The 20,220-nt window shown below is 39.2% G+C and overlaps 1 protein-coding gene across 1 annotated transcript; it reads left to right on the top strand.

The window, feature by feature from the left end:
• Window positions 1-1,689: 1,689 nt before the first annotated feature.
• Window positions 1,690-19,230, top strand: LOC112678362 (SRA stem-loop-interacting RNA-binding protein, mitochondrial-like). Its single transcript, XM_049103736.1, has 2 exons — window positions 1,690-1,884; window positions 18,875-19,230. The coding sequence occupies exons 1-2, from the start codon at window positions 1,690-1,692 to the stop codon at window positions 19,208-19,210; spliced, it is 531 nt and encodes a 176-aa protein (XP_048959693.1). The 3' UTR covers window positions 19,211-19,230.
• Window positions 19,231-20,220: the final 990 nt, after the last annotated feature.

Below are 20,220 nucleotides of genomic sequence, written 5' to 3'. Positions count from 1 at the left end.
GAAATCAAATGTTGGGTGGAAGAAAGGTGGCCTGAGGTGGAGGATGGCATAATAGGCAATAAGGAAATGAGGTTTCTGAGAACAGATCTTTTGTTTCTCTGAGCTGGAATGAAAATGGGATCATCTGGCATGTTTATGTGGATACTCATTTTGCTCCCTTTTGTCTGCCTGTGTAATTAATTTCTGTTCTTTATGACCCAGTTCAAATGTCACCTCCGAGACAAAATGAATATTAAATGAATGAATGAATGAATGAAACTGTTTGTCAATCAGTTTTCTGTGGGAAAATATATTCTCATGCCTTAGAAAATGTTTGGAAACACTTACCACTATACAATGACTCTCAGTGTTACACTTCAGGCTTCCATTTCGTGTAGCCAATTATATATGAAAATAAGTCCAGCTGTGTACCCCCGGATGGCAGGAAATGAACAACCATAAAATGGTCCTGAACTTCCTTTCTCCACCCTCCGACATGTCCACAGTTAACACTCTTGGGAACTCTGTCTTTAAACATCTCAGGCAAGGGCAGCCCAGGTGGCCCAGCGGTTTAGCGCTGCCTTCGGCCGGGGGTGTGATCCGGGATCGAGTCCCACGTCGGTCTCCAGTCCCACGTCAGTCTCCCTGCATGGAGCCTGCTTCTCCCTCTGCCTCTCTCTCTCTCTTTCTCTCTCTCTCTGTGTCTGTCATGAATAAGTAAATAAATTAAATCTTTAAAAAAAATAAACATCTCAGGGAAGACAATACAATTTTTCTCAGTCCCACTGCCCTGTCTGCACCAAATCCTTCCTCACACTTCAGCAAAATCCCGTCTGAAACCACAGAGCTACTTGAAACATGTTGTCTATGCTTTTGAAAGTCCAACTGTGGGACACCTAGCTGACTCAGTTGTTAAGTGTCTGCCTTCGGCTCAGAGTATGATCTTGGGGTCCTGGGATTGAGTCCCCGTGGGGAGCCTGCTTCTCCTTCTACCTATGTCTCTGCCTCTCTGTGTCTCTCATGAATAAATAAATAAAATCTTAAAAATAAAATTAAATAAAAGTCCAATTGTCAGAATCTCAAGCTTCTTTTAAGGGGTCTCTTCAGTTAGGTCCCTTCCTTCCTTCTTTCCTTTCTTCTTCCCCCCTTCCCTCCTTCCTTCCCTCCTCTTGTCTCTCTCAATCTTTCCTCAAATAGCTCTAACTCCCAATCTCCAGTGTTCTGGTGTACTTTCCACCCAGCAAAACCCTGGGTGGTCCATATGAGGAAAGCCAGCACCACGGGCCCTGATTCCAAGAAGGCAATTTGTCTGTCATTTGCTTTCTTTCCTCACCCTTCAACTTTGCCTGTGCCTCTAATGCATCTTCAGATGCTTGTCCTTGCTTGTTCTTTCCTCCTCAATGTTCACAAGGTCTTCAAATATGTAGACAAGAAACAAAAACTGCACCTTGTCTTGAGGGAAGTTTCCATTTGCATTAAGTTTTCGTTTCATCATATGTCTGTGCGCATCTACAGAGTGTGACATTAATTCATTCAGCTGAATGTTTTAATCTTGCAGAAGGTAAATGCCAGCTGAAGACAGAGCCTTTGTCCATCTGCCCTTATTTGATTCTCCTCTTCAATTCCAAGCACATTTATGGTAATGAGTTAGCCTGGCCATGCACTCTTTTGTGACCCTTTTCCCCACAGGCTGCACAGTGTTGGTATAAGATGTCAGAGAGACATAAATCCTGGTTCCAGAGATTCCTAGTGGGAGGCACGGAGGCCTCCTCCCCCACTCCTGCTGGCCCCGCTGGGCAGCCTCACTTACACTGCCCTTATGGTGGTGGCCGCTCACAGGACCAAGTTATGGCAGCCATATTTCAAGTGGCAACCAGGGAGGAAACAAGATTTGGAATCATGGCAGTAAGTCTAATAACTAACATTTGTATAGCCTTTAAACCTTGCAGAGGGCCTTCATATTAGCCTACTAAATCATGACAGTCATTCTAGAAGCTAGGTGTTTGTGCTATTATCTCCATTTTACAAATAAAGACATTGAGCCCTGGAAAGATATTATAAATAATCTAAGATTACACCACCAGGAAATAACTGAGCCTGGGAGGCAAGTCTAAGACTCCTAGCTCCAGAACCCACCTTGTTAGTATTTATCTAAAATAGTCTTCAAAACAACCTACGTGGATAGCAACTGAACAGTAAGCAGAGCAAGCCCTACAACATGTGTATATGCTTGAGTCTATGTGTGGAACTTCTCATAATTTGTTACAAGAAAATAGTGAGAAATCGACATAAAATTTATTTATAGGAATTTCAGTAAATATGGAAATGTTGTGAAATTGAACACTAATGAAGGTTTAAAAATAGGGGATAATGTAAAAATATTAGCCAACACTCATAAGATGTGGTACCATTTTGCCATTAAGACTTGTTTTTTCAGGGACACCTGGGTGGCTCAGTGGTTGAGTGTCTGCCTTTGGCTCAGGTCATGATCCTGGGGTCCTAGAATCAAGTCTCGCATCGGGCTTCCTACAGAGAGCCTGCTTCTCCCTCTGCCTATGTCTCTGTCTCTCTCTGTGTGTCTCTCATGAATAAATAAAATCTTAAAAAAAAAGACTTGTATTTTCAAATGGCATTTGAACATAATTGTTGTATAACATTGAATAAAAATTAAAGCAGGTTAGAAACCTTCACAGAGTGCAACTCTGGTTTTATTTAGAAAATACATATCCAGAAAAAAAGAAAGTATTGTATAAGATACATGTATAGATACATACACACATAGCTGTACACATACGCCTGTAAACATATACATACACACACATATTCGATAAAATATTACAGATAATATTTTCCTCTTTAATAGGCCCTGAAAAAGCCTCTCAATTGTTCAAATTATATAAATGAATATGTATTCATTTTAGTCATCAGAGGAAAATACCAATAAAATAATTTTTCAAAAGTTTGTCAAATAACCCCCATTCTTCCTGAATATTTCTTTACTCCGTTCAGGACTTATTTATTCAAATAGTCCATTATCCTTTGTGTTTGTAGCTACTTAGTACCACCTGGCGGTGCCAAGCCCCTCCCTTCTCTCCCTCAGGCAGATAGGTCCCTAAAATGAAGGCAATGAGGGAATTTATGTAATGGGCTCTGCTCTGCAACTTGCAGTTTTCTCTCCTGGCAGCTGATCCCCAGCTGAGATACTGCCCAGCAACCCACAGGGTCTGCTGAGGCTCCTATGAGACCGCTTCTTGCTAGAATTTTCCCTCAACTCTACTGCAGCCCACACCATTGAATGGCAGTTGCTCCTGTGCCTTTTTCAGAGTATCTGCTGGGCCTTTGATGCCTGACAAGGAGTAAAGCTGTATGTGAGGCTCAGAGACTGGGCCTTTATCTCACCACACGAGGATAAAGGAAGAAAGCCCTCACATAGAAGGAAGCCATCGGACACCTCCAGTCTCCTCCCTTGGTCCCCACTCCCAGCACCAGTCAGGTGCCAGGACTCTCCCTCTCCTCTTGAGAAAGAAGGTCCGTTCCTTTGCAGGACTCTTTTTGTGTCTTGCAAACTCCAGCTCCTCAAGTATAGGCTGGGCGCTAATACAGTTTTTCCTTTGCTGAGTCCAGAGGGCACGCAGTGGGCTCTGGTATCAGTGGGGGGAAGAGGAAGTTAGCGCTTTTGTGCCAGTCCAGTCCTCCTGCCTGGTAGTTGTGGCTGATTTCCTCAGAAGTTTAATATAAAGCTAGAAAACTTATGTAAAACAGACACTACTTTTTCTTTATAGACTTTATTTATTCATGAGAGACACAGAGAGAGAGAGTCAGAGACATAGGCAGAGGGAGAAGCAGGCTCCCTGAGGGGAGCCTGATACAGGACTCGATCCCCAGGACCCCAAGATCATAACCTGAGTCAAAGGCAGATGCTCAACCACTCAGCCACCCAGGTGCCCCAGCATGTTTTTTTATTATACCTGGTATTTGGGTGCTGAGGGTCAGCTGATAGATACAGATATAGACATACAGATTAGATACATATAGATAAAGATATCGATATATACAAGGAGAAACCCTCTCTCTGCCTGTGTGCGTGTGCATATACACACGCATACTTTTGTGGTATGTTTTATACCTAACAACAGCCATTGTAGCTGAAAAGGACTACTTAGCCATGGTAGTCAGGGGTAGAAGGAAGTATTAGATCCAATTAGATTCTCTCTGATACTCAAATCTCTGCCCCAACAGAACGGGAGAATAGGAGACCCAAATGCCAAGAGGAGGGAAGTGAACACATAGCATACCCTCCTTCTGAAGACCTACTTCTGCATGTGGCTTCTTCACTCCGAGCTGTGATGGCAGCTTCTCTGTGGGATCTGCCAACCTTTCTATCTCAGTTAGCTTTTGCTGCATAACACAGCACCCCATGATTTAGCTGCTTGTAACAACAATCATTTATTTAGCTCATCTTGTAGGAAGTGAGAGAAAATTAACTATGCTGGACATAATTCTGACAAACAAAAAATTGGCTGTGGCAATGAATATGATAGGAAATGCAGAACAGATTTGTCATATTATACAATTATTAAGAGCCAATGACAAAAATTCAATGGGTAGGTATATAGTTAGATGTTCTTTTCTTAACATAAGGAATTTTTTATGTTTTATCTTTTTAAAGATTTTATTTATTTATTTGAGAGAGAGAGAGAGAGAGAGAGAGCGCATGAGCCGAGAGAGGAGCAGAGGGAGAGGAAGATAATCTCCAGCAGACTCTGCACTGAGTGCAGAACCCCATATGAGGCTCAATCCCAGGACCCCGAGATCATGACCCGTGCTGAAACCAAGAGTCAGATGCCCAACCAACTGAGCCACCCAGGAGCCCCATAGGGTCCTCTTTCAAAATAACAAGCTCACAATCTCACTTGATAGTAGCTATACTTTCAGCATCTATTTATTAATAAAATTCACGATGGTGCCTTTGGACTGACCTCCTTCTGATCTTCTGATCAGAAGGGCAGTCTTCTGATCTTCCTGATTTGGTCTGGGCTCATGTCTGAGTCCAGGGTTAGCCTGTGGGCTCACCGGAGCTGCCCAAGTTGTGCAAGCCTCAGTTAGAGGGCCTGGGATGACTGGAGCCCTCTCCATGTGCCCCCTCATTTGCCAGTAGCCCTCCCAGGTATGTTCGCATAGCACTGGGGTCCAAGAGCAATAAGGGCAAATTCAAATGCTCAAGCACTTCTCAAATCTCTGCTTGTGTCACATTTACTACTCTGCACTGAAAAAAATATCACCTGTCCAAACCCAGCATGAGAGGGTATTTTCAAAGGGCATGGATACAGGAAACTAAAAATGAGCACGATTCACGCCGTCAACTTTAACTTCGCTGATGGAACACCCTGTCTCTAGTGTGTTTGCTCTGGAGAGAGTTGGCTAATCAGGAAGCACTCTGGAAAGAGAAAGTAACCACTTTTTGCTCTCCTCTGGTTTGAGAGTGGGTATTGACTCTGCAAACATGGGGCTGAAATTTCCCTATCATCTCAATGTCCTGAGGCTACCATAACCACGTACCACAAACTATGTGCCTGAAACAAGAGCAATGTATTCTCTCACAGTTCTAGAGGCAAGAAACCTGAAATCTAGATGTCAGTAGGGCCTTGCTCCCTTCAAAGTCTCCAAGGAAGACTCCTTTCTTGTACCTTCTAGCTCCTGGGGTATGCTAGCAACCCAGGGCATATCTTGGCTTGTTGGAACATAATTCCAATTTCTGCCTCCATCTTCACATGGCCTTATTTCCCCATTTCTCCTCTGTGTCCTCAAGTAACTTTCTCCTTATAAAGACACCAGACATTAAATTTAAGGCTCATCCTAATCTAGGGTAACCTCATCTTAACTTAATTATATCTGCAAAGGCCTTATTTCCAAATAAGGTCACATTCACAAGTATTGGAGGTAAAAACCAGCATATCTTCTTAGCGAGATATAACTCAACCCACAACACCTACTTATGGCTTACTACACAGAAGCATCCTTGGTCATCAACAGCCAAAAGGACATACAAGCCACTAGTAACTTAGAAAATCCTTCAGGAATAATATCATAAAACTAAATGTCCTGATTCTGACTCCTCTCACCTTGGGTTAAGAAGAAACACCTCCTGTAGACAGAAGAGGGGAGATCTTTTGGCTGCAAATGGTGGTGGAAATTTATGGGGCATTGGGGAATGGAAATATGAGTTCATCTCACTACATTTCTCATGTGATTATTCTCTTCCTACCTTTATGAGTGTTCAGTCTTCCCAATGACATTGTAATTTTGGAGGCCCAGCACAATTTGGCATTTGTAAATATAAATGGACACTTAACCACTGGGGAATTAGCATTCATGGTTTCAGCTATTCTTAAGCAACTCCTAAAATCCCTGATACACGGTAATTTGCAATGGTCAAGAAATCATTTTGAATCCCAGCAAGAAGACCAGTTATGCAATAAATCACTCACCTGGAGTCTTCCTAGCTGATCACACAATGTGTTTTTCACTTTATACATAACAGTTTTATCCTTAGCAGCTGAATTTAGGTCTTTTCTCATTTTTCAAGTTTCTCTACTTAATTTTTTAAAATATTAGAATACATTTACAACTGTTTTTAATATTAAAACTTTTAAATGCTAATTTAAAAATTTAATAAAAATGTTTTAAACATATTATAACTGTTTTAAATGCTAGTTCTAACATCTGTGCCACTTTGAACCAGTTTCAATTGATTTAACTGCATCACAGGTTGTATTTTCCTGTTTTTGTCAATGCCTGGGAATTTTTTATGGGATGCTAGACATTTGTGTATTTTATCATGTGGAGTGCTAGAAATTTTTTGTTTTCCGCCAAATGGAAAATACCCCAGTTTTGTTCTGGGGTAAAATTAAGTTACTTGAAAGCCATTTGATTATTTCAGATCTCATTTTTAGTATTTGTCAGACAAGACTGGAGAGGTGTTCATTCCCAGGCTAATTATTCTCACTAAAGGGGCTGGGTACTCTACTCAATGCCCATGAATCTGAGATTTTCCAGTATGGCCAGCAGAAATAGGCACCATTTTAGATTGTATGTGTCAGATGTCATCACTTTTAATCCTTTCAGGTGGTTCTCTCCCCCAAACTCAGGTGGTTCCCTCACATACCTGTGCTGATCAGCAGTCAGCTGAATACTTTAGGGACCTCTGTACATATCCAAAGTTCCCTCTCTGTACAACTCTCCTTCAATGCTCTGATCTGAAAACTTGAACCATCTTCTTCACCCTTGGCTCAGCCTGGGATCCCCTCCGTACCCTGCCTGGAAACTCTCAGCAGGGAGCTGGGACAGCTCTTAGAGCTCACTCTGTTTGTTTCCCATGTCTCAGGGATTACTGTCCAATGGTTATCTGATGTCCATAGTCATAGTCCACTCAGGCTACCACCACAAAATACTGTAGACTGAGTGGCTAAAACAACAGAAATTTACTTTCTCACATTTCTGGGGGCTAGAAGTCTGAGATCAGAGTGCCAACATGGTTGCATTCTAGAGAGAGCTCTCTTCCTGGCCTGCAGATAACAACATTCCCACTGTGTTTTCACATGGACTTTCCTTAATATGTATGTGTGGAGGGAAGGTTCTCTTTTTCTTCCTCTTCTCCTAAGGCCACCAACCCTATTGGATTAGAACTCTACCCTCATGACCTTATTTAATCTTGATTACACCCTAAAAGCCTCACCTCCAAATACAGTCACATTGAAAGTTAGGGCTTCAACATATAAATTTAGGGGGGATGCCACTAGCCATAACATCTAGTGTCTTGCAAACTATTATTTCATACATTTTGTTCAGTTTCTGGTTGTTTCTCAAAGGAGTGTAAATCTAGATTCTGTTACTCTATCTTTTCTGGAAATTGGAAGTCACATTTTTAAATTGGAAATTTCATAACCTCACTTGATTGTAGTTACACTTCTAGTATCAGGTTATTAACAAAATACACAGGGGAAAAAATACACGGGGGGGTAAATGCTATTGTAAACTCAGCAATTCTTTTAAATAAATACACATTTTATTTATCTTAGCAACATTGATATATATTTGAAAAACAGTGGCACCTGTATGTATGAGTAGCATTATTTATTTTGTGTATGGACAAAATTTAATATGCATTAAAGGTTTCAAAAATTATTGTAAATATGGTTCTAATATTCAAATTGTGTCCATACACAAATATTTATTTTGTGTATGGACAAAATTTAATATGCATTAAAGGTTTCAAAAATTATTGTAAATATGGTTCTAATATTCAAATTACAGATTCTAGGAACCAAGACCAAAAAGAATTTTATGTTGAGCTCCACAAATTCCTAAAATAAATGTTTAATGTAATTATTAATATTCACTTAAAAATTAAAAAGTGGTTCAGTTAGAACAAATCATTTCAGTCTAACTTCACTTTCTTTAGTTTTGGATCACTAGATTGATATTGCAGGGGAATGTTTAGATATACCTTTGGAATTCATCAAGGCCACTGGTACTCCATCTTCTTTATCTACAGATAGATAGATGATAGATGATGATAGATGATAGATAGATAGATAGATAGATAGATAGATAGATAGATAGATGATAGAGAAATGTTAGCCAGATAATAACTAAAGAACAAACTGAAAAGATGCTAATCAGATGTCTTTCTAAAATGCACACACTTGGCATTTGAGACAGAATTTTCTCAGCTTGTCACAAAATGCCTCCTTTTCCCCTTACCAGGCACACAACTAGAATATATTTCCCAGCTCCCATGTATTCAGTAGAATATGAACAGAAGTGCTTCATGCTCCTTTCAGGTCTTGTGCCAGCAGACATCCCATGGAATAGCCTCCATGTTCTTCATTCTTCTGTCAGCTAATGCAGACAAGTGTTGCCACCATAGAAGACACACTAGAAGACATACACTAAAGATGGTAGAGTCATAGGATGAAAGGTATCATCGGTTCCTTAGGGATAGGATGAATCTCCCTGGGAGGACACTGCTCACTAATTAGGAGTACTATGTTGTCCTTTATATGAGCAAGGAGTAGATCTTTATTGTGTTGAGTCATTCCTAAAATAAATATTTAATGTAATTATTAATATTCACTTAAAAATTAAAAAGTTGATCATAAATGGATGTTTATGATCCAATTCTCCCAGGAGTTGGAGTTACCCTGTGGAATGAAGTCTCAAAATATGTGCTTTGCTGTTTACATTTTTATAAACTAATTGGGTCAAAATAAATTAAAATCTCACAATGAGTAGTATTAATTTTTAAGATTAATTTTTCACATTTTATTATTTTATAACTTTTTCTCTTTCTAAAGTAATACACACTCATTATGTATTATGTAAAATTTGCTGCTCTTTGCAAATAGAGAGAAAAGTAAAAAAGAGATAATAGCAGTCTTCTACAATAAAACACTCAAATATAACTGCAGTTAATTTCACCAATTGTCTCAAAATCACTTTAAACTCAATTTATTCAACACTGAACATAGGATTTTTCCCAAAAATAAAGTCTTTTTCCAACATTTCCTACTTCACTGAATAATAATACCATTCTTTCACCTGCAGGAGCCAAAAATCACAGTCATTCTTGGCACTCGCCTCTTTATATGCCCTTTCTGTAACCTGCAAGATAGAGCTAAAATAGACAAAAGATAAAATGATTGATGAAATCTTACAATAGAGTGATATGTTAGAATGATGGAGGAAATCTAATAGTTTTATTCCAAGACAGCTGTGGATTGGAAGGAGTTTTGGTGCAGGTGGGCTGGGCAGAGGAAACATGGTCAGCAAGACTTTGAATGTGAAGCAGACATTATTCTCTGAGTATTGTTTGTTCCATTCTCCACATCCTTCCTAATAAAATCCAACCCTAGGTCCAGCTCAAAATCTACCTCTTACAAAAAGCTTTGCTTGACTTCTACCCTACAGCAACCTGGCTCTACCTCAAAGTAATTTCTCCCTTACAAAAGTATTTTGTATTCGTATCATTTGTTTGGTGCTTATTTTTTAGCCATACACAGTTACTTATTTCTTTAAGGTAGATATACTCACTATTCTAGCTGGAATTAAAGTTATAGGTCTTGAGGGATAAGAGTTACAGTTCTCATGGTTTTATTCCTCTGTGAATTCAGAGTCTAGTATAGTTCCTGTTCCCCTAGCATGTTTACTTTTTTAAAACAGACAACATCCATTTATGATTTAAAAAAAAAAAAAAAGCCTCTCAACAAAGTGGGTATAAAAGGATATAACTCAACATAGTAAAATCTCCATATATACAAAAACGTCATATTCACAGCTAACGTCGTATTCAATGGTGAAAGCTGAAAACTTTTCCTCTGAGATCAGGAACAAGACAATAATCCTCACGCTTGCCACTTTTATTCAGCACAGGATTGGAAGCTCTAGCTAAAGCAATTAGGCAAGAAAAAGAAATAAAAGTCATTAAAATTGAAAAGGAAGAAGTAAAACTATCACTATTTTCAGTTGACATGATACTAAATATGGGAAACCCTAAAGACTCAACCAAAAAACTATTAGAACTAATCAACGAATTCAGTAAAGCCAAGGATACAAAATTAACACATAGAAATTAGTTGCTTTTCTATACATTAATAATGAGCTATCAAAATAGAAATTAAGAAAATAATCTAATTTACAGTTATATCAAAAATAATAAATACCTAGGAGTAAATTTAACCAAGGAGGTGAAAGACCTATACTCTGTAAACTATAAGACATTGCTGAAAGAAATTAAAGATGACACAAATGAATAGGAAAACAAACCATGCTCATAGATTAGAAGAATCAATATTATTAAAATGTCCATATTACCCAAAGCAATCTACAGATTAAATGCAATCCCCATCAAAGTACCAATGGCATTTTTCACAGAATTAAAATTAAGAACCTTAAAATAGGGCAGCCCGGGTGGCTCAGCAGCTTAGTGTCGCCTTTGGCCCAGGGCGAGATCCGGGAGTCCTGGGATCAAGTCCCACATGGGGCTCCCTGCATGGAGCCTGCTTCTCCCTCTGCCTGTGTCTCTGCCTCTCTCTCTCGCTCTCTGTCTCTCATGAGTAAATAAATAAAATGTTTAAAAAAAAAAGAAGAACCTTAAAAAATGTATGGAATCACAAAAACATCCAAGTAGCCAAAACAATCTTGAAAAAGAAGAACACAGCTGGAGGTATCATGCTCCCTGATTTCAAACTATACTACAATGCTATAGTAATCAAAACAGTAGGTACTGGCACAAAAACAGACACATGGATCAATGGAACAGACTAGAGAGCCCAGAAATAAACCCACACTTATACGGTCAGTTAATCTATGACAATAAAAGGCAAGAATACACAATGGGGAAAGGACAGTCTTTTTAATAAATTATGTTGAAAAACCTAAACTGATATATGCAAAAGAATAAAACTGGGGCACTCTTTTACATCACATACAAAAATAAATTCAAAATAGATTAAAGACATCAACGTAAGACCTGAAACCATAAGACTCCTAGAGGAAAACATAAATAGTAAACTCTTTGACATCAGTCTTTGCAATATATTTTTGGACCAATCTCTTCCAACAAGGTAAAGAGATGATAAAATAAACAAATGGGATTGTATCAAACTAAAAAACTTTTGTATAGTGAAGGAAACCATCAACAAAACAAAAAAGGCAACATACTAAATAGGAGAAGATATTTGCAAATCATACCTCTGATAAGGGGTTAATATCCTAAATACATAAATAACTTAATATATATATATATTTGAAAAAACTTAATATATATATATATTTGAAAAAAAAACAGGGCACCTTGGTAGCTCAGTTGACTAAACATCTAATTCTTGATTTCAGCTCAAGTTATGATCTCAGGGTCATGAGATTGAGTCCCACATTTAAGCTCCTTGGTAAACATGGAGCCTGCTTAGAATTCTCTCTCCTTCCTTCCTGCTCCTCCCATCCTCATGCTCATTCACTCTCTTTCTCTCTCTCAAAAAAAAAAAAATTAAAAACTAAAAATTAAAAAAAAAAAAACAACAACTAAAAAGTGGGCAAAAGTTTTGAACAGACATTCTTCCAAAGCAAACATCCAGATGTCCAACAGGCACATGAAAAGATGCCCAAAACCACTAATCATTAGGGAAATGCAAATGAAAATCACAGTGAGATAATATCTCACACCTATCAGTTTGTTTATTACTAAAAGACAAGAAATAACAAGTGTTGGACAGGATGTGGAGAAAAGGGAATCCCCATGCACTGTTGCTGGGAATGTAGCAATTGGTGCAGGCACTATGAAAAACAGTATGGAGTTTCCTCAAAAAGTTAAAAATAGAATTACTATACGATCCAGTAATTCCTCTCCTGGGTGTTTATCCCAAGAAAGCAAAAACAATTCAAAGAGATACATGCATCCCTATGATTATTGCAGCATTATTTATAATCACCAAGATTTGGAAGCAAGCTAAGTGTCCAACAATAGATGAACAGATAAAAAAGATGTTATATATATGTATATTATATATATATAATAGAATATTCCTGAGCCACAAAAAATAATGAAATATTGGCATTCATGACAACATGGATGGACTTAAAAGGTATTATGCTAAGTGAAACAGGTCACACAGAGAAAGATAAATATTGTACAATTTCACTTATATGTGGAACCTAAAAAACAAAACAAATAAGCAAATAAAATAAAATAGAAATAGAAACAGACTCGGGACACCTGGGTGGCTTAATGGTTGAGTGTCTGCCTTTGGTTTAGGTCATGATCCCAGGGTCTTGGGATGGAGTCCCACATTGGGCTCCCCACAGGAAACCTGCCTCTCCCTCTGCCTATGTGTTGGCCTCTCTCTGTGTGTCCCTCATGAATAAATAAATAAAATCTTAAAAAAAAAAAAAAACAGAAATAGACTCTTAGATACAGGAAACAACTGTCGATTACCAGGGTGGGGACAGATTGAGTGGGAGAGCAAAATAAGTAAAGGAGATTAAGAGGTACAAATTTCTAGTTATAAAATAAATAGATCATGGGTATATAACATAGATCCCAGGGAATATAGTCAATAATATTATAATAACTTTGTATGGTGACAGACAGTAACTAGACCTATCGTAGAGATCCTTTTATAATGCATAAACATATTGAATTATTACGTACACCTGAAACTAATAGGATTTGTATGATTTTCTATGTCAATTACACTTCAGTGAAAAGAAGAAGGAGGAAGAAGAGAAGGGTGGAAATAACAAATGCCTGCTGACTCACCTCAAGTCGTATGTTGCCCTGTGCTAGTGTCAGCAAAGCTACTTGAGGAGCTGGGGTGAACAAAGAGCAGCCATGTGAGCCATCCTGCCTCTTTTTTGAAGAGAAGACAAATGACCAGATTTCCAAAGTAGGCTCTTTACATTCTGACCACTGCCTGGAGCATGTCTAGAAGACCAAGATTTCCTAGATGAGATTTTAGTTATATCAAAAAAGAGATGAATAACCTTAGTTGTGATTATTTCCCATTTGTCAATAAAAAAAAAATCCATTTAAATTGGCTCTTCTCCACCACACTTTTTATACTGATTAATTTCTCTCCAGTCTTGACCTGCAGCTCTCTTCAACATTCACATTCACTATTTATTTCAATAATAATTCATTAACTTTATTTTTGTATTGACCACAAGACCTGGAAAATGTTTTTCAAATTTCTTGCTAATCTGCTCAATGATGATTGTGTTGAAATAGAGTCATGGCATTTGAAACCAATGAAAGGGAGGCCAATGGGAGGCTCTGAGACCCGTCTGACACCTGGGCGGTTGGTTAGATGGGGACCTCTTTTTCTTTTTTCTTTTTTAAACTACTAACATCTCTAAGAGTCGTATCTTTTGCTCAAAGGGCTTTTACTAAAAGCAAACTTGCAAAGAGAGAAATTTAGCAATGTCTTCTTTTAAAAAATAAAGCTAGTAAAATAATAATAATCATAGCTCCTATATCACTAGGTTGCTGTGAGAATTAGTTAATTAGAGGCCTACATGTAGCAAATTTTCAATAAACGTAGCTCTTGGCTATTGTCTGCTTTTGTCTATTTGTCTCCATTGAAGCTACATCTTTTTTTCGAAAAAGGATTTTATTTATTTATTTGAGAGGGAGAGAGAGCATGGGGGGGGGCAGGGACTAATAAAGGGAGAGGGAAAAGCAGACTCCCTGCTGACCCTGCTAAGTAGGGAGTCCAACATGGGGCTTGATCCCAGGATCTCAAGATCATGACCTGAGCTGAGGGCAAATGCTTAACCGACTGAGCCACCCAGACACCCCCACCGAAGCTATTTTTTAATCTATGCTTATATTAGAAGATATTTATAACATAGGACAGAGCAACAAACAGTCCCTCCCTGGAATGTTTCTTACTAGCTGGTAGATAAGAAATAAATCTCTTAAACCAGTTAAGCCTCCTTTTCTTCTTCTATAAAAGGGGGACCAGATGAGCGAATAAGATTATTTGTGTCAGTATCTGTTTATCAACAAATCTTCACTGAAAGAAGTCCAGGTTCCTGACACCCCCAATACTAGGAATGTGGGCAGCCCCAGTGGCCCAGCAGTTTAGCGCGGACTTCCGCCCGGGGTGTGAGCCTGGAGACCTGGGATCGAGTCCCACATCAGGTTCCCTGCATGGAGCCTGCTTTTCCCTCCCTGCTGAGTAGGGAGTCCAACATGGGGCTTGATCCCAGGATCTCAAGATCCTGTGTCTCTGCCTCTCTCTTTCTCTGTGTCTCTCATGAATAAATAAATAAAATCTTTAAAAAAAAAATACTAGGGTTGCATTACTGGAAAAAAGCAAAGAAGTTCTTACCCTCCTGGAGCTCTCAGAAAAAGTTATTCTGATGCTTGTTAGAACAGTAAGGAAGGCTTTATTCAAGACTATTGCAACAGATGACAAGATGAGTGCAATGGGGAAAGAGAGCTCACTCAATTTTGATACAAGATCAAGTAGGGATTTATAGCTAAGGTGGGGGGTGATGGATAAAAAAAGGAAATGAGGAAACATCAGAAGAGGAGGTTTCTTGTTAAACCAATTTAACAGGATTCTTGCTGAGGACGAGACAAGATCAGATATGAGTGCTGGATGAGAAACTTGATCAGATATCAGCTATATCAGCTATCAAAAATGAGGGATTCTCTCTACAATGACTTAGTAGGACTCTTGCCAAGACTACACTTACCAGCCCACAAGAACTGTGCCAGGGGCTCAGAGGAATTTGACTCAAGTTTGGTCAGAAAGGACAACATCAAGTCAACTTCATCCTTTGAATATTCGCCTGGACTCAACAAACCCTTTAGAAAAGCAAATGCTTACTAAAAGCGCTATTTATTTTTGTCTTTTAGACCTGCTTGTTAATTTATCTGAAAGAAAAAAAAAGTTTAGGAGATAACTTAGAAACTCAGTGTTGGGGAAAGGGTGGGTGGGACAGTCAGAAATCATCGGGGCAGAGATGTAAGTAAATCTTTCTCCTCTTTTCCATTTTGCTTCTGCTACTAGAATCATGATGGCAGGCTCTCCTGGGCTGCCTCAGTTGCTCTCTTGCCCTAGGAAGGGTTTGGTACAATGACTTTTATTTGCGTAGGGGGATTGTTGGTTTTATTTACTAAATACAGATTCCTTTCCATAGTATGAAATCTTAAAGGTCAAAACAGTGGCTAAAAAGGTAAACATTCCTCACAAGGTCGGTAGTGCTTGAGTAATTTTTTTTAATGGCTTATCGACTTAATATTGCTACTGATTTTAGAAACACTACAATTAATTCCTGCAATCAATACTCATTTTTAATAATTCAAGGCTAAAATCCAGCTGAATCCAAAAAGTTCAAACAAGGCCCTCCCAGCCTCACATGAAGGCCCCATCTGAGCTCTGCTTCTGCACAAGAAGCTCCTTCAGCTGCTTCCACAGAGCAGATCAGGCCAGGGAAGAAAGGAAAACAAGCTGGCCTCCACGCCACTTCCAGTGAGCAGTGAGAAAAAAAGTCCAGCTCAGGAAATGTCAGTCGCTTATGGTGTCAGCAAGAAACCGAAGTCTAGGTGGAAGGGACCATAAATAATTCTGAAGCCTCACTACCAATTGTTCAAGAATGTTCAGAAAGGGGCAGCCTGGGTGGCTCAGCGGTTTAGCACCGCCTTAGGCCTAGGACCTGATCCTGGAGATCCAGGATCCAGTCCCACGTCGGGCTCCCTGCATGGAGCCTGCTTCTCCCTCTGCCTATGTCTCTGCCTCGATCTCTCTCTCTCTCTCTTTCTCATGAATAAATAAGTAAAATATTAAAAAAAGAAAAAAAAGAGTGTTCAGAAAGACCAAGCTGATCTTAACCACTCAGAATTCCTTTCCCAGGTGTAGACAATGATTCGATGACTCCTCACTTCTGATCCTCTGGCCTTTATTCAGGATACAGCTCACTTTTTCTTCTGTTGCACATGTGACAAATCCCTAGAGGGGTGTCACACCAACCATTCTCTTGAATGAATGAAAGTAAATTAAAAGCATGAAGCCTTAACTTTCTCTAAGTGATTTTGATCCATGCCTTGACTTAGAACATTTTGCATTCTCAGCAAGCTATTTAATTCATGATAAATGATTTGGGTACCTGGAAAGGAGCCACCCCAGTAGGGACTAGAGAGTTCAGGAGGGTAAGGAACTAAAAGTGCTTTTCTCTGATTCAAGTCCAGTTTGGGTAATGGAGAAAAGAGGCCATTGTCCAAAAGCCATTTACCAGTGGGAAAAAGAGAATCTCCCCTATACCCAGTAGTCTTTACAAAGGTCATTCCTTTATGCGTGGTATAGACTTAATATTTGTGTCCTGCCAAGATCCCTATGTTGAAGCTCTATGCCCCACTATGACTATATTCAGAAGTAGAGCCTTTGGAAATAATTAAGTTTAAATGAGGGCATAAGGGTAGGGCTTGACTCTGATAGGATTAGTGTTCTAATAAAAAGAGGAAGAGACACTGGATCTCTCTCGCTCTCGCTCTCGCTCTCGCTCTTGCTCTTGCTCTGAAGGCACAAGAAAAAAGGCTGTGTGAAGATACAGCAAGAAGGTGGCTGTATACAAGCCAGGAACAGAATCCCTACCAAAACCAAATTAGCCTGTACCTTGATCTTGGTCTTCTAGTTTCTAGAACTGTGAGAAATAACTATCTGTTGTTTAAGCCACCCAGTCTATGGTATTCTGTTATAGCAGCCTGGGCTGATTATGACTGGCATAACCTACATCAGCATCCTTTTCCAACATTGTCTCCTTAGGCATGTCCTTGCAACTTGGCCTTTACCATGCCTGTTCCAGGAGTAGCTGTTGAGGCAGGAAGAAGAGTTTAAAACAGGAAAGGTGGGATCCCTGGGTGGCGCAGCGGTTTGGCGCCTGCCTTTGGCCCAGGGCGCGATCCTGGAGACCCGGGATCGAATCCCACATCGGGCTCCCGGTGCATGGAGCCTGCTTCTCCCTCTGCCTGTGTCCCTGCCTCTCTCTCTCTCTGTGACTATCATGAATAAATAAATAAAATCTTTAAAAAAAATAAAAAATAAAAAAAAATAAAACAGGAAAGGTAGGATGGCTTGGGTGGCTCAGTGGTTGAGCATCTGCCTTTGGCTCAGGTCTTAATACCAGGGTCCAGGGATAGAGTCCTGCATCAGGCTCCCTGGAAGGAGCCTCTCTGCCTATGTCTCTGCCTTTCTTTGTGTGTCTTGCATGAATAATAAATAAAATACTTTAAATCAATCAATCAATCAAACAGGTAAGGTAGATTAAGGTAGGGAAGAAGCCACCTCCAGAGGAACATGCTTTCAGCAAGTATTTACTGACCATCTCCTAGGCCAGTGGCTCTGCCCAGCAATATCACTTGTAAGCATAGCCTGAGAGCACAAAGAAAGCCATTTTGCTAGTAGCCAATCATATTCAGATACCTCTGCAACAGATTTCTTTATGATTCCCACCATCATCCTTCAGTTTTTCAGAATCCATCTCAGCTAGGCAAATAAGATCTTAATCCTGATCCTCTTTCTTTCCTACCCTTACCCACCCCCTGTCGCTGACTGATTTTTCTGTTGTTCCTTTAGGTTAGACCTATAGGAAGTGCCCTGTCCTAGTACCTAGGCCATCTAGCTCTACTATTGTAGGCTCACTGTGCTCCATCTCCTGTAGGGAGCGCTTGCAAGGCAAATAAAATTGCTACCAATGATCAGCATGGCATTATTTTGGCTTTGCTTTTTATTTTTACTTCCTTCCCTTCTCCTCCATCCAGTTTCATTGAAATATAATTGGCATACAACACTGTGTAAGTTTAAGGTATACAGGATAATGGTTTGCATTACCTATGTTGTGAAATGATCATCACAATATTTAGTTGGCATTCATCATCTCATATACATACAATCTAAAAAAACAAAAAAAAAGAAAATGCTTTTTTTCCTTGTGGTGTGAATTCTTAGGATGAACTCTTCAACAGCTTTCATACAGGTATACCTCATTTGATGGTACTTCACTTTACTGCACTTTACAAATTGAAGGTTTGCAGCAGCCCCGCATTGAGGGGGTCTGTTGGTATCATTTTCCTGACAGCATTTGCTCACTCTGTGTCTCTGTGTGCATTTTAGCAGTTCTCCTGATATTTCAGGCTTTTTCTAGATGCCATTAAGGATATCTGTAATTCATGGGAAGAGGTCATAACATCAACATCAAAAGGAGTTTGGAAGACGTGGATTCCAACTCTCACGTATGACGTTGGGGGGTTCAAGACTTGAGTGGAGGAAGTAACTACAGATATAGCAGAAATAGTAAGACAACTAGAATTAGAAATGCAGTCTGAAATCTAAAGATAGCGGCTTCAGCAGCAAGGGGCACTGTGGCGCTGCGTGTGAGGATTGGCCAGCTGGTGGCTTTTGTCAGAAAAATTCCCTGGACTGCGGCCTCCAGTGAGCTGAGAGAACACTTTGCACAGTTTGGCAATGTACGAAAGTGCACTGTACCTTTTGACAAAGAGACAGGATTTCATAGAGGTATGGGTTGGGTTCATTTTTCTTCAGAAGAAGACCTTCAGAATGCACTACAACAAGAAAAGCATATTATTGATGGAGTAAAGCTCCACATTCAAGCTGGGCGACCAAAAGTTTTGCAAGGGGGTCAAACATCTGATGAAGAGAAAGATTTTTGAGACTATCCCTACCTATTAAAGTAAAATTTTTTTTTAAAAAAAGTGCAGTCTGAAGATGTGACTGAATTGCTATAATCTCGTGATCAAATCTAACAGATGAGTTGCTTCTTATAGTTAAGCAAAGAAAATGACATGCTAGGATGGAATCTATGCCTGGTGAAGATGCTGTAAAGACAATTGAAATGAGAACAAAAGACTTAAAATACTACATGAAATTAGCCAATAAAGTAGTAACGGGTTTGAGAGGATCAACTCCAATTTTGAAAGAAGTTCTACCCTCAGTTAAAATGCTATCAAACAACATCAACATATTATGGAGAAATTGTTCTTTTATGAAGAGTCAATTTGTGCAGCCAATTTCACTGTTGTCTTATTTTAAGAAATTGCCCCAGCCACCCCAACCTTCACCACCCTGATCCATCAGTGGCCATCAACATCAAAGAAAGACCCTCCACCAGCAAAAAATTTTGAATGGCTGAAAACTCACATGTTGGTCAGCACTTTTTTAGCAATGGAATATTTTTAAATTAATACATTTTTTAGACACAATACTATTGCACATGTAATAGTTGCAATATATAGTAGACTATAGTAAAGCATAAACATAATTTTTATGGTATGGAATTTATTTGAATATTCTGGGCTTAAACATAACTTTTATATGCACTGGGAAACCAGAAAATTCATTTCACTTGCTTAATTATGAATTTGCTTTATTGAAATGGTCTAGAACAAACCCTCAATACTTCCAAGGTATGCCTTTGTGTAGCATACAGCAGTGTTAACCACTGTCATCACATTATATTCATTATATCCCCAGTTCTCATTTATCTTATACTTGGAAATTTGTACCCTTGGATCATCTTCCTCCAATAACACTCTTTTCCTTAATTGGGTTTAATTTACATACAATGAAATGTCCAGATTTTTTTAAGATTATTTATTTATTTATTCATGAGAGACACAGAGAGAAAGGCAGAGACACAGGCAGAGGGAGAAGCAGGCTCCCC

This window comes from Canis lupus, chromosome 29 (genome assembly GCF_003254725.2).
Source record: "Canis lupus dingo isolate Sandy chromosome 29, ASM325472v2, whole genome shotgun sequence".
Taxonomy (NCBI): domain Eukaryota; kingdom Metazoa; phylum Chordata; class Mammalia; order Carnivora; family Canidae; genus Canis; species Canis lupus.
The sequence above is the reverse complement of the archived record's forward strand: the minus strand, read 5'-3'. Positions and strand labels throughout refer to the sequence as shown.